The sequence below is a fragment of the Muscardinus avellanarius genome (genome assembly GCF_963383645.1).
Source record: "Muscardinus avellanarius genome assembly, chromosome: 14".
Taxonomy (NCBI): Eukaryota; Metazoa; Chordata; class Mammalia; order Rodentia; family Gliridae; genus Muscardinus; species Muscardinus avellanarius.
Window position 1 is genome coordinate 56,294,188 of NC_137800.1, and position 14,359 is coordinate 56,308,546.

Here is a 14,359-nt window from a genome sequence, read left to right on the forward strand (position 1 = left end):
CGATGATGATTTGCAGCCTTGGCAGCCCTTGACCTTGAGAGCAGAGGGAAACAAACTCACAAAAGCGTCTCAGTGTTTTATTCTGCTGGTTCACATCTTCCCTGCCTTCTTGCCGACCTGAGCCGGGATGCGGAGGATGTTGGGGGTTTCTTCCATGACTCTGACAAGCAGATTGTCAATGTAGTCTTCCAGCTCACGGACCTGGAACTCCTTCTTGCTTATGGTTTCCTTCTGTCTGAGGACCAGCTGGATCAGCTCGTCATGGGTCAGCTGTGCATACGCAAAGGCAGGATCTGAGGGGCTGTACTTCTTTGGGGAAGAGACAAAGGGAGAGAGGAGTTATAAAATCAACATAGAAATCAAGTATCTAAAAGGAATGCCAGGCTCTTCACCTCCACATGATCCTCTGCCTTCACTGCTGGGGAATCTGGGTGTGTGCAGGTTAAGACCTTCACACTGGACAGAGGCTCCAGGTCAGTTGCCAAAGGGACCCACTGCTGAACTCATGCTTTATTCAGTACTTAGGAGGCGGACAGGAAGATCACAGGTTTGAGGCCAGAGCACAGTAATTTAGTAAGACCCTGCTTCAAAACGAAAAGGCCTGGGGGTGTAGCTCAGAGGTAAAATGTACCTGGACTCAATCCCCAGACCTACAAAAACAATAAACAAACAAACAAGACAGCTAGCCAGGTACAGCTCAAGTATTTCTCAATACTTGGGAGGCTGAGACAGGAGGATTTCAGGTTAGAGACTGGCATCAGCAACTCAACAAGACCCTGTTTTTCTCTTTGGTGGCACTGAAGATTAAACTCTGAGGCATTCTACCTCTGAGTAGACCCCCAGCCCTATTTTATTTTTTATATTGAAAACAGGGTCTCACTAAGTTGCTGAGGCTGACCGTAAACCTGCGATCCTCCAATCTGTCTCCCAAGTACTGGGATTACAAGCATGTACCACCACACCAAGCTTAAAGACCCTGTTTCAAAATAAAAAACCAAGGCCAGGCGTGGTGGCGCACGCTTTTAATTCCAGCATTTGGGAGGCCGAGACAGGAGGGTTGCAGTTCGCAGCCAGCCTCAGCTACATAGTAAGGCCCTTTGCAACTCAGTGAGATCCTGTATTAAAAATATAGAAAAAAATAGGGCTGGGGGTGTAGCTTGGAAGTAGAATGCCCCTGGGTTCCATCTCCAGTACCGCAAAATAAATAAACAAACAAACAAACAAACCAAAAAAAGGGCTGGGAGTATAGCTCTGAGGTAGACTCTCCCTGGGTTTAAAAGTGGAATAAAAAAGAGAAACAAGTTATTGGTGATCTTACTCTCTTGGAAATCTTCAGGGCGAAAAATAGGTTGTTGACTGATGAAATTTCTATAAAGGGCCAGACAGTATTTATTTTAGACCTTGTGGGCCACATATTGCTCTGTGAATGTTGTTTTGTTTTGTTTTTGTTTGTTTCCTGACCCTTAAAAAACATAAAATACAGGAGGAGCTGGGGCTGTAGCTCAGTGTTGGAACATTTGCTTAGCATGTGTAAGGCCCTGGATTTGATGCCTAGCACTGCAAAAGAAAACAAAAGCAAAAGTCATACTGGATCGACAGGCCACATACAGACCTCTGACTTGACTCTGGGATTTGTGTTTCAAAATCCCAGAGTTTGGTAGAATTCTTGCCTAGCATGCTGGAGGTCCTGGGTTCCATTTTTAACATTACAAGCAAAAAGAGAAGAGGAAAAAGAAATGCAGTCAGTTGGTGTGGTGGTGCACACCTATCGTCCCAGCTACTTGGGAGGCTGAGGATTAACCTCTAAGAGGTTAAGATCAGCAACATAATGAGACCTGCCTCAAAAAACAAACAAGAAAAAGAGTAAGTAATCTTTGGAGGACTCAGTCCCCCGAGTGAGTGTGCAGTCCTCAGTGTACACACGGGGAGTTCACATAACCAACTGTCAGTGCAGAGCTGGAGATGAGCTCCAGCTGGCCCGTGAAGAAAGAATCAGGGGAGAAGAAGGAGAAGATTCGGCAGAGTGGCCTCCTGCCAAAAGAAGGGGCGTGGCTCGTCCCAGGTGGCTACCTAGACTACACTCAGAAGGATTTGGTGATGAGGCTGAGCGGTGGCTGCTCAGAGACCCCACCCAAGGTCATTCCATGCTCACAAAACACGCAGTCCAAGCCAAGTGCCAGCAGGCCACAGTCACCTCTGCCGTGCAGGGTTCACCCTCCAGGTACACAGCAACTGCCCCAGAGCTGAGTGTTCCCACTCCCATTGAGAACAGGGGCCTTAAAATGGCCTCTGTTCTTTACTGGCATCTATCTTTTTTCTTTTTTGCAGTACTGAGGACAGAGAACCCAGGGACTTTCTATCTCTGAGCTACACCCTCAGCCCTATTTTTTACTTTTTGTGTGTGTGTGTGTGTGTGCAGTAATGGAGATGGAACCCAGGGAGATTCTACCTCCAAGCTACACTCCCAGCCCTATTTTTATTCCTTATTTTGAAACAGGGTTTCACTAAGTTGCATAAGGCCTAAGTAGCAGCTGAGGCTGTCTTCGAACCACAAGCCTCTTATCTCAGCTTCCCAAATGCTGGGTTTACAAGTGTGTGCCACCACGCCCGGCTCTTTTATCCTTAAATTTTTGTTTTGAGGTACCGGGAATGGAACCCAGGGGCATTCTACCTCCAAGCAACACCCCCAGCCCTATTTTTTATTCTTTATTTGGGAACAGGGTCTCACTAAGTTGCAAAGGGCTTCACTAAGTAGCATTTGAGGCTATCTTCAAACCGCAACCCTCCTGTCTCAGCCTCCCAAATGCTGGGATTATAAGCATGCGCCACCACACCAGGTTGAAACAGGGTCTCACAAAGTTTGCAGAGGGCCTCACTAAGTAGCTGAGGCTGGCTGTAAACCTGTAATAGTCCTGTCTCTGCCTCTCAAGTACTGAGATTACAAGTGTGCACCACCACACCCAGCTCTAATTGGCATTTCTAATCTGGGACCACAAGAATCCAACTGCAAGCCAAAGAGGCCTGAACCATGAGGAAACACAAGCAAACATTAAATGATAAGAAACTGTCATACCAAGTCTCCACGAAGGAGTAAAAAGTGACTTTGCAGCTGGGTGTGGTGGCACACACTTGTAATCCCAGCATTTGGGAGGCTGAGACCGGAGGATCGTGGTTCACAGACAGCCTCAGCTACTTAGTGAGGCCCTTCGCAATTTAGTGAGACCCTGTTTCAAAAATAAAGAATAAAAAATAGGGCAGAGGGTGTAGCTCGGAGGTCAAATGCTCCTGGGTTCCATCCCCAGACCCGCAAAAAAAAAAAAAAAAAAAAAGTGACTTTGCTGGTAATCTGTGGTTTAGGAGATTTCAAGTCTAAAGAAACAAGATCCTAAACAGGATGTGGTGGCCCAGGCTTATAATCCCAGCATTCAGGAGGCTGAGACAAGAGGATCACAGTTCACAGATAGCCTCAGCTACTTCGTGAGGCCCTCTGCAACTCAGTGAGGCCCTGTTTCAAATTAAGAATAAAAAAAAAAATAGAACTGGGGGTGTAGCTTGGAGGTAGAATGCCCCTGGGTTCCATCCCAGTACCACAAAAAAAAAAAAAAAAAGAAAGAAAGAAAAGAAAAAAAAGAAACAAGATCCTGAAGTTGCCACAATATCATTTTGCCTACAGAACTCGGAGTCAACAGCAGTCTCAGTTCCCCAAGGGTTTTTAAAAGGGCTTCACCACCTCCAGGAAGGCTACAGTTTCCAAGAAGCAGCTAAGCTAAGGGCAGAGTCAATGGCAAGACAGAAGCCCTGTGTCAGCCCGTAAAGCAAATTGTCTGTATGAAAGCCAGAATGCAGAGGATGGTGCAGCCTTCCATCCTGGCCAGGAGCAAAGCTGGGTGCTGCCCCGTGGTGGAGGGGCATACCAGTATTCCATACAGAGCGGGCTTTGTGTGAGGTGCTGGGGATGGAACCCTGGGGTGTTCTACCTTTGAGCTATATCCCCCCAGCCCTATTTTTTCTTTTCATTTAAAAAAAAATTTTTTTGGTGCATTGTAATCATATATCACATTGGAATACAAGACTTGAGAGGACATACAAGCACACATCCAATTAGCCCTCATCCAGCCCCCATCCCATTCCCTCCCCCTCCCTCAATCCCATGCTTGTTTGGTGATTAACTTTGATACATTTGTTTATGTACCTCCTGCATTATAAAGAGGCTCCATCCTTCCCTATTCCATACCCTCTGATTGGTCACCTTAATTGCTTCACTATAGGGCCCTTTCTATAGCTCGACCTCTTCCTGTTGCCCCTTTCCTCCTAGTTTTTGCTGATTAGGGGAAGCATCTGATTTTTATTTTCTGCGATATTTCTCTGTGCATGCCACATTGCAAGTACCAATCCAACTCTTGACAGCCCCAGTAGTGGCCTGGCTACCCGGTGGACTGATCCAGACCTCGCTGGCTCAAGCAGTGGCCTTGCCTAATGGGAGGCCCTGATTCTGGTCTCGCTGGCCCCGACACCGGCCTAACCCCTCAGCTGGCTCTGATCCCGGCCTCGCTGTCCCCAGCACCAGCCTAGCCTCAAGGCAGGCTCCGATCCCGGCCTCGGAGGCCTCAGTAGCAGCCTTGCCTCACGGAAGGCTCCTATGTTGGCCGCTGGCCCCCACACCAGCCTAACCCCTTGGCAGGCTCCAATCCCGGCCTCGGAGGCCCCAGAACTGGCCTTGCCTCACGGCAGGCTTCATTTTTTTTTTTTTTTTTAAACAGGGCCTAAGTTGCTAAGGCTGGCCACGAACCTGTGATCCTCCCGTCTCAGCCTCTTGCATACTGGGGTTACAAGGAAGTGCCACTGCCCTGGCTTTTTTCTTTTATTCTACTTGCTGAAAGCATTCTTTCAGATTCCTTCTCTGGACCTCAGTTACTCTGTTATTTTTGTTTCTCAGGGTTGTGGATGGAACTCAGGGGCTTTCACATCTAAGCAAGCACTCTATCACTGAGCTGCACCCTCAGTCCATCACTCCATTTGTGACTTAAAGAACTATATTCAAATAAAAAGTGACTGTACGGAAGGATTCTGGAGACTGGCTGCACAGCAATGTGAATGCACCTAACACTACTGAACCTTATATGATAAATGAAAAGATGGGAAATTTTGGTATGTGTATTTTACCATACACACTCAAAAAGGCCACAGGTCTGTACACTTCATGCCAAGAAAACAAAAGCTGTCTCTAAATAAGGGCCAATAATTATGTCCTCACAGGGTTCTTGGTGGTTGCTGTTGTTGGGTTTTGTGGTACTGGAGACTGAACCCAGAGGCACTCTACCATGAAGTGACACACACTCTGCCTTATTTATTTATTTGTTTATTTATTTATTTTTGTGGTACTGGAGATGGAACCCATCTCTACCTCTGAGCTATACGCCCAGCCTGATTGTTTTATTCTTTATTTTATTTTATTTTATTTTTTTTTGGGTGGTACTGGGGTTCCTGGAAGCCCTTCTACCTCCGGGCTACACTCCCAGACCTATTTTTACATTTTTATTTGGAAACAGGGTCTCCTAAGCCAGCGTGCGCGGCTGGCTTCGAACCTGCGCGATCCTCCTGTCTCTGCCTCCCAAGCGCGGGGATTACAAGCATGCGCCACCACGCCCGGCTGATTTTATTCTTTATTTTGAAACAAGGTCTCATTAGGTTGCAGAGTGCCTCACTAAGTAGCTGAGGCTGGCCTTAAACCTGTGATCCTCCTGTCTCAGCCTCCCAAACACTGGGATTACAAGCGTTAGCCACCACCCCCGAGTCCCATCCCCTTTTGTTTATTTTGGGACAGTTTCTCTAAATTGTCCACACTGATCTCCAACTTGTAACGATCTGCCTCGAGATTATAGGTCTGCTTCCCCATGGTTAGCCCAGAAGAGATTTTATTTGTTTGTTTATTTATTTATTTATTTATTTATTTATTTATTTATGTGACACTAAGGGTTGAACCCAGGGGCATTCTACCTCTGAGCTACATCCCCAGCCTATTTTTTAATTCTTTATTTTGAAACAGGGTCTCACTAAGTTGTGGAGAGCCTCACTTAAGTAGGTGAGACTGGCTGCAAACCTGCGATTCTCCTGTCTCAGCCTCCCAAGTACTGGGATTACAAGCATGTGCCACCACACCTGGCTCTAGAAGAATTTAGATTATATCTTAGATTATATCTTTAGATTATAGTTTAGATTATATCTCTACCATCAAGAGCAGTAGCACATGTCTGTAATCCCAGTACTTGGGAGGCTGAGACAGGATTGAAGGTTCAAGGCCAGCCTCAGCAACTTAGTGAAATCTCAGCAATTTAGTAAGACCTTGTTTCAAAATAAAAAATAAAACAGAGCTGGACATATAGTTCAGAGGTAGACTGCTCCTGAGTTCAAGCTCCAGTACCAACAAAAAGATATATATATATATGTACCATATATATATATATATATGGGTGGTACTGGGGTTCCTGGAAACCCTTCTACCTCTGGGCTACACTCCCAGTCCTATTTTTATATTTTTATTTGGAAGCAGGGTCTCTTAAACCAGGGAGGCTGGCTTCGAACCTGCACGCCTCCCAAGCGCGGGGATTACAAGCATGCACTACCATGCCCGGCACGTAAAAAGATGTATTTTATTTATTCAAAAATAAGTTTATAGCCAGGAGTGATGGTGCATGCTTGCAATCCCAGTGCTTGGGAGGCTAAGACAGGAGAATTGAAAGTTTAAGACCAGCCTCAGCAGCTTAGTGAGGCTCTCAGAAACCTAGTGAGACCCTAATTCAAAACAAAATGTCTGCTGGGCGTGGTGGCGCACGCTTGTAATCCCCGCGCTTGGGAGGCGGAGACAGGAAGATCGTGTAGGTTCAAAGCCAGTCGTGCTGGCTTAAGAGACCCTGTTTCAAAATATAAAATAGGTCTGGGAGTGTAGCGCGGAGGTAGAAGGGCTTCCAGGGACCCCAGTACCACCAAAAAAAAAAAAAAAAAAAAAAAGTCAAAAAGGCAGGGAGATAACTCAGAGGTAGAATGCTCCTGGGTTCAATTTCAGGCACACACACACACAAAAAAAAAGTTTATTAGGAACGTATAGCTCATTGACAGGGTATGTGCTTAGCATGCAACAGGCCCTGGACTGAACCCTCAGCACAGACACAAATAATGTTCGTTGTATAATATGGTCTATGAGGGGATTCAGTGGCACTTGGCACCACCAGGTCTACACTGTATCTGAGCCAGATCCATGCTACCTTTGAGCTACATACTGAGCCTGTTTTTTGTTTTTTTTTTTAAACTGGGTCTCACTAAGTTGCTGAGGCTGGTTTTAAACCTGTGATCCTCCTGTCTTAGCCTCCAACGTACTGGCATTACAGGAACATGCCACCATGCTTGACTGTATTTTTTACTTTGAAATAGGGTCTTACGAAGTTGCTGGGGGCCTCACTAAGTTGGATCTCACTTTGTTTTTTTTAATTCTTTATTTTGAAACAGGGTCTCATTAAGTTGCAGAGGGCCTCAATAAGAAGCTAAGGCTGGCCGAAAACCTGCAATCCTCCTATCTCAGCCTCTCAAGTACTGGGATCACAGGTGTGTGCTACCATGTGTGATTGGGCCTCACTATGTTTGAGGCTGACCTCAAACATGACTTCCAAGTATCAGGGTTACAGGTGTGAACCACCTGCCTATTGTGATTTTAAACTCTTAGGATCATACAGAATATCATTTTATAGCTTTTTATTATTACTATTTTGTGAGCATTTTCCTACCATTAAATTTTAAATTGCTTTAACAGATACTTAAAATACCATTGTATTTTAGCCACCTATTGCTAGATACTTATAATTTTTAATTCTCATAATTACATATACTATTTTTATTAAAATGCATGAGCCAATCATTGGCCATATCTATAAATATTTCCAGCCGGGCGTGGTGGCACATGCTTGTAATCCCCGTGCTTGGAAGGCTGAGACAGAAGGATCGCTCAGGTTCGAGCCAGCCTCAGCTACTTAGGCTCTCAGCAACTTAGTGAGACCCTGTTTCCAAATAAAATAAGAAAAAAAAATATTTCCTTAAGATAAATGCCTAGGCTGGGTGTAGTGATACATGTCTGTAATCTCAGTACTTTGGAGGCTGAGACAAGAGGATTGAAGGTTTGAAGACAGCTTCAGCAACAAAGCGAAACTCTCAGCAACCTACCAAGACAATGTTTCAATAACAAAAAATTAAAAGGGCTAGGGGTGTAGCTCAGAGGTAGAATGCCCCTGGGTTCAATCCCTAGTACCATAAAATAAATCAAATGGCTAAAACGACATACAAGACTGTGAAGTTTATAGTGTGTGTGTTATTGGGGATGGAACTCAGGGGCATTCTACCTCTGAGTTATACCACCAATCCTATTATTTATTCTTTTTCTTTTCAGTACTGGGGATTTTTTTTTTTTTTTTTTTTTTTTTTTTTTTTTGGTGGTACAGGGGTGGATATTTTATTTTGAAACAGGGTGTTACTGAGTTGCTAAGAGCCTCACTAAGTAGTTGAGGCTAGCTTTGAACCTGTGTGATCCTCCTGTCTCAGCCTTCCAAGTGCGGGGATTACAAACATGCGCCACCACGCCTGGCTTCTGGGGATTTTTTTAAATTCTTTATTTTGAAACAGGGTCTCACTGAGTTGCAAAGGGCCTAAGTAGTAGCTGAGGCTGTCCATGAACCAGGACCCTCCTTTCTGAGCCTCCCAAATGCTGGGATTACAAGCGTGCACCACCATGCCTGGTTTACTCTTTTTTTTTTTTTTTTTGGTGGTACTGGGGTTCCTGGAAACCTTTCTACCTCCGGGCTACACTTCCAGACCTATTTTATATTTTATTTGGAAACAGGGTCTCTTAAGCCAGTGAGGCTGGCTTTAAACCTGCGTGATCCTCCTGTCTCCGCCTCCCAAGCTCGGGATTACAAGTATGTACCACCACGCCTGGCTATTCTTTTTTTTAAACAGGGTCTCGCTGAATTGCAAAGGGCCTCACTAAGTAGCTGAGGCTGTCCGTGAATCGTGATCATCCTATCTAAGCCTCCCGAATACTGGGATTATAAACATGAGCCACCATGCCTGGCCAGATCATAGTATTATCATTTAAAAGTTATAAAACATGCTGGGCACAGTGGTGTATGTCTATAATCCCAGTACTTATTTTATTTTTTCTTTTGTGGTATGGGGACCAAACCCAGAGGCATTCTAGTTCTGAACTACTCCCCCAGCTCTATTTTCTATTTTGAAAGTTTCTCACTAAATTGGAGAGGGCTTTGCTAAGCTGATGAAGTTGGATGTGAACCTGCAGTCCTCCTGTCTCAGTCTTCCAAGTTTGGAATTACAAGTGTGTGCTACCATGCCCGGCTGGAATCTCAGTACTTGAGAAGCTAAGACAGAAGGATCAAATATTTATGGTCAGTGTACAGTGATCTAGCAAGACCCTGTTGAAAAATAAAGAGCTGTGGGCACAGTTCAGTGATAGAATGCTCCTAGGTTCAATTCCTAAATCAATCAATCTCTCTCCTCTCTCCTCTCTCCTCTCTCCTCTCTCTCTCTCTCTCTCTCACACACACACACACACATACACACACTAAAATAATCCTACCTTACAAAAAGTAAGCAATGATCACAAAAAGAGGCACAGACCTATTAATGCAAGAGAAAATGGTGAGAATTGTCATGTATTTCCTACGAGGAATTTTTTTTTTTTTTTTTTTTTTTTTTTTTTTTTTTTTGCTACTGGAGATGGAACCCAGGAGCATTCTACCTCTGAGCTACACCACCAGCCCTATTTTTCATTCTTTATTTTGAAACAGGGTCTCACTGAGTTACAGAGAGCCTCACTAAGTAGCTGAGGCTGTCTGAAACCCGGATTCTCCTGTCTCAGCCTCCCAAATGCTAAGATTACAAGTGTGCACCACCATTCCCAGCTTTCCTACCAAGATTTTTACAATGGGTTTTTCTTTTTTTAATGGTTTCAATAATGACATACATTGCCGGGCATGGTGGTATGCTTGTAATCCCCACGCTTGGGAGGCTGAGACAGGAGGATCACACAGGTTTGAAGCCAGCCTAGGCTACTTAGTGAGGCTCTCAGCAACTTAGTGAGCCCCTGTTTCAAAATAAAGTATAAAATAGGTCTGGGAGTTTAGTCCCTGGGTTACATCCCCAGTACCACATAAAAAATAAGTAAATAAAAAATAGGTAGACAAAAATAAATAGTCTCTAAAGAATGGAGGCCCCCAAACAGCCATGAAAACCATAGTAGTAATGATTCAGCTAGGTTTTCCTAACTTAGCTATGCAGTTGCTTTCCCTAACTTCTCTCTTACTTTGCAACATTCCTAAGAGTAGTTTTTTTTTTTAATAAACACTGCTTTATGCCTAGAATAAAGCATCTATTATAAAGCAAGCCAACAGCAGAGTCTTTGAGGAACTTTCCATGTTTACTCAGAATTATACTATGATCTTAGCCAGGGCTGCCTTTGTTTTGAGGCAAGTCACTCTCTTCATCAGTTCTAGGAGATAAACTCCTGTTTAAAAAAGCTTTGAAGAGTAAATAAAATGAGCGCCCAGGGTCTTCGCAACTTCCCCAAAAGGAGGTGTTTGTTGCTTCCAGGGTTAAATCCCTAACACCAAAATAAATATATACATAAAACCAGAAAAAGCCACAAAGCATTCCCCAACAAAAGGAAGAGGGGATGTGAGGCTGCTGAATGACTATTTTCCATATCACCCCCCATGCTTGAATTTTCCCAATTTCTAGTTAACTCTTGGAGAACACTGCTGCTGCTTCTGTAACACCCACACAGGAGCAGCTGAGCAGGCTTGCCAGCCTAAAGCACAAGTTTCCAGGCTGGGGCTAAAATGTAGGAGGCACACAGGGGATGGCTGGCAGTTTGGGAACAATGTCCACCACCCACCCTGTTAGCATGTTCTACAAGAAAGGGGGCAAAGAACTAGGCTGTGTTAACATGCTTTCATAAATAATTAGTTGTGATCATTCAGTCTCTTTTACTGAAGACTCAGACCGCCAGCCTTCAGTGACTCTATCCCAACTCCTAGAACAGAGGTTGCAATGTGGCCAGAGGGAGAAACCACCACACAGCATGGGGGATGTGGCTCAGTGGTAAAGCACTTGCCTGGTGTGACTGAGGCTCTGAGTTCCATCTCTATTCCAGCACTACAAAGAGAGAGAGGGAGAGAGAGAGAGAGAGAGAGAGAGAGAGAGAGAGAGAGAGAGAGAGAGAGAGAGAGAGGGAGGGAGAGAGAGGAGAGAGAGAGGAGAGAGAGAGAGAGAGAGAGAGAGAGAGAGAGAGAGAGAGAGAGAGAGAGAGAGAGGGGGGGGGGGAGAGAAGAAAGAAAAAGAAGGGAAGGAAGGAAGGTTTCAAAGTGGGTACAGTGGTACACACCTATAATCCTAGCAACCTGGGAGGCTGAAACAGGAGAATTGCAAATTGGAGGCCAGCCTGGGTACCTTAGTGAAAACCTGTTGAATATAAGAAATTAAGCCAGGCACAGTGGTGGACACCTGTAATTCCAGTACTAAGACTGGAAGATCACAGGTTCAAAGACAGCTTCAGCAAGTAGTGAGACTCTCATCAACCTAACAAGACCCTGTTTCAAAAAAATAAAATAAAATAAAATAAGGTTGGGGTGTAGCTTGGAGGTAAAATGCTCCTGGGTTCAATCCTCAGTACAAACTAATTAATTAATTTAAAAAAATAAGCCTGGCATGGTGGTGCATGCATTCCAGTAATTGGGAGGCTAAGACAGGAAGATTGCAGGTTCATGGCCATCCTCATCACTTAGTGAGGTCCCTGGCAACTTAGTAACCCTGTTTCCAAATAAAAATAAAATAGGGCCAAGCGTGGTGGCTTACGCTTGTAATCCCAATACTTGGGAGGTTGAGACAGGAGGATTGCACAGGTTCAAAACCAGCCTCAGCTACTTAGTGAGGCTCTCAGCAACATAGTGAGACCCTGTTTCCAAATAAAATATAAAATAGGTCTGGGAATGTAGCCTAGAGGTAGAAGGCCCCTAGGTTCCATCCCCAGTACCGCAAAAATAAAATAAAATAAAATAAAATAAAATAAAATAAAATAAAATAAAATAAAATAAAATAATAGGGCTGGTGGTATATCTCAAAGATAGAGAATGCCCCTGGGTTCAATCCCCAGTAAGCCCTCCCCACAAAATTAAATTAAAAAATAAAAAAATAGAGCAGGGCGTAGTGGTGCACGCTTGTAATTCCAGCACTTGGGAGGCTGAGACAGGAGGATTGCATAGGTTCGAAGCCAGCCTCAGCTACTTAGTGAGGCTCTCAGCAACTTAGTGAGACCCTGTTTCCAAATAAAGTATAAAAAATAGGTCTGGGAGTATAGCCCGGAGGTAGAAAAGCCTCTGGGTTCCACCCCCAGTACCACAAAAAAATAAATAAATAAATAAATAAAAATAAAAGATAAATAAATAAAATCAAGCTAGGGAGGTAGCTCAGATGTATGGTATATGTAACTCTTCGCTTCCCAAGGAGATGTATACAACAGTGACTAGTGGTGCTGGGATCAACCTCTTACATTCTGGGCAAGTGCTTTGGTGTCTCCCCCCAAAGGTGTAATGGGGACTGAACACAGACACGTTATACCACTGAGTTACATCTCTCCTCTCACCCCCTGCAACAAGGTCTTGCTAAGTTGCCCACTAGCCTTAAAATTGTAACTGTTCTGCCTCAGCCTCAAAGTCACTAAAATGCACCATTGTACCTGGCTTTTCTGTCTTTTTTGTGTGTGTGTGATACCAGGGATGGAACCCAAGGGCATTCTACCTGAGCTATACTCCCAGCCCTATTTTTTATTTTTTATTTTGAAACAGGGTTTCGATGAGTTGCATAGGGCCTACTAAATAGTACCTGAGGCTGTCCGTGAATCGTGATCCTCCTGTCTCAACCTCCCAAATGCTGGGATTACATGTGTGCACCACCACGCTGCTCAAGCTGGCCTCTCAGCCTCCTCAACAGCTGGGTTACCTGTTGGTGCCATCATACCCAGCTCTGATGGTAGTTCTAGACAGGAATGCTTGGTGAAGCCCTCATTCACCAACTTCTTAGAACACATACCTTCATCATGGCTTCGTTGATCAAGTTCTCACTGATGATGGTGGCAGTGCCCAAGCTGGAGTTAGCAATCTTGGTAGCTACTGTGTTCATGGGCTTCACAGGTTGAAGTCTAAAAAAGAGAAGAAAAGGTTCCTTAAGCCTGCCTATAACCACAAAGTGGAAAAGATGATTCATTAGGTTCACATTTCTACCAGGCAAACACTCCAGTGCGTCAGTTCCTACAGAAATGAAAGCAGTCAGGACCAGGCAGCCATATAAAAAGCCAGCAAGGCACAATCTGTGACTAGGTACCCTAGGTTCTCACCAAACCCTTATTATTATTACTATTATTTTTTGTGGTACTGGGGATGGAACCCAGGGGCATTCTACCTCCAAACTACACTCCCAACTCTATTTTTGAAACAGGGTCTCACCGAATTGCAGAGGGCCTAAGTAGTAGCTGAGGCTGTTCGCGAACCACGATCTTCTTGTCTCAGCCTCTCAAGTGCTGGGGCAAACCCTTATTCTTAATAAGAATGTTGGGTAGGAGGCAGAGAATGCCATAAGAAGTCATGCATGGTGGTGAACACACCCGCAATCCCAGTACTTGGGAGGCAGAGATAGGAGGATTGCAGATGAGGCCAGCCTCAGTAATGTAGAGAAGCCCTCAGCAACTTAGCGAGACCTTGCTTCAAACTGAAAAATAAAATAGAGCTGGGGGTATAGCTCAGAGGTAGAATGTGCCTGGGTTCAACCCCCAGTCACCCCCCAACACACACAAAATGTCAGGAGAGATTGAAGACATCATCTTCTGTTGTGGGTGTAACTCAGTGTCAAAGCACGTGTCTAGCATGCATGAAGCCCTGAGTTCAATCCAGGAAGGAACGGAGTGGGGGAGGAGGAAGGGGTTATTCTTGGAGGTAACTCTTGCCTGGAGCGCCACTGAGGGATTGTGCAGAGCCTTTTGTACTTCTGAGCTAAAGAAAGTGTTCAGAACAAACATGCCAGCTGCTCACTGGGCGGTGCTTAAAGGAAGTTTTCTGCACCACTAGATTCTGCAGAAATGTAGTTCACGCTACATTTCTGCAAATAGAGAATTCCAAAGCTACCTGCTTGAAACAACTTCTAAACCATCTTTGAAGGCTACTACTGTTTCCTGCTACAAACACAGCAAAGTCTTAAGGTATCTCACCAAAAGGGATAGCCCTTGTCAGACAGGACAGCAAAACAGGCA

At 44.6% G+C, this 14,359-nt stretch overlaps 1 protein-coding gene across 1 annotated transcript in view; it reads right to left on the reverse strand.

The window, feature by feature from the left end:
• Positions 1–90: 90 nt before the first annotated feature.
• Positions 91–14,359, reverse strand: part of RAB11FIP1 (RAB11 family interacting protein 1) — a gene marked incomplete at both ends in the record, with an annotated part of 43,602 nt that continues 29,333 nt past the window's right edge. Inside the window, 2 exons of the mRNA XM_080710639.1 lie at positions 91–309; positions 13,147–13,255. Of these exons, the coding sequence (XP_080566765.1) occupies positions 91–309; positions 13,147–13,255 (328 nt within the window). The remainder of the gene's footprint in view (positions 310–13,146; positions 13,256–14,359) is intronic.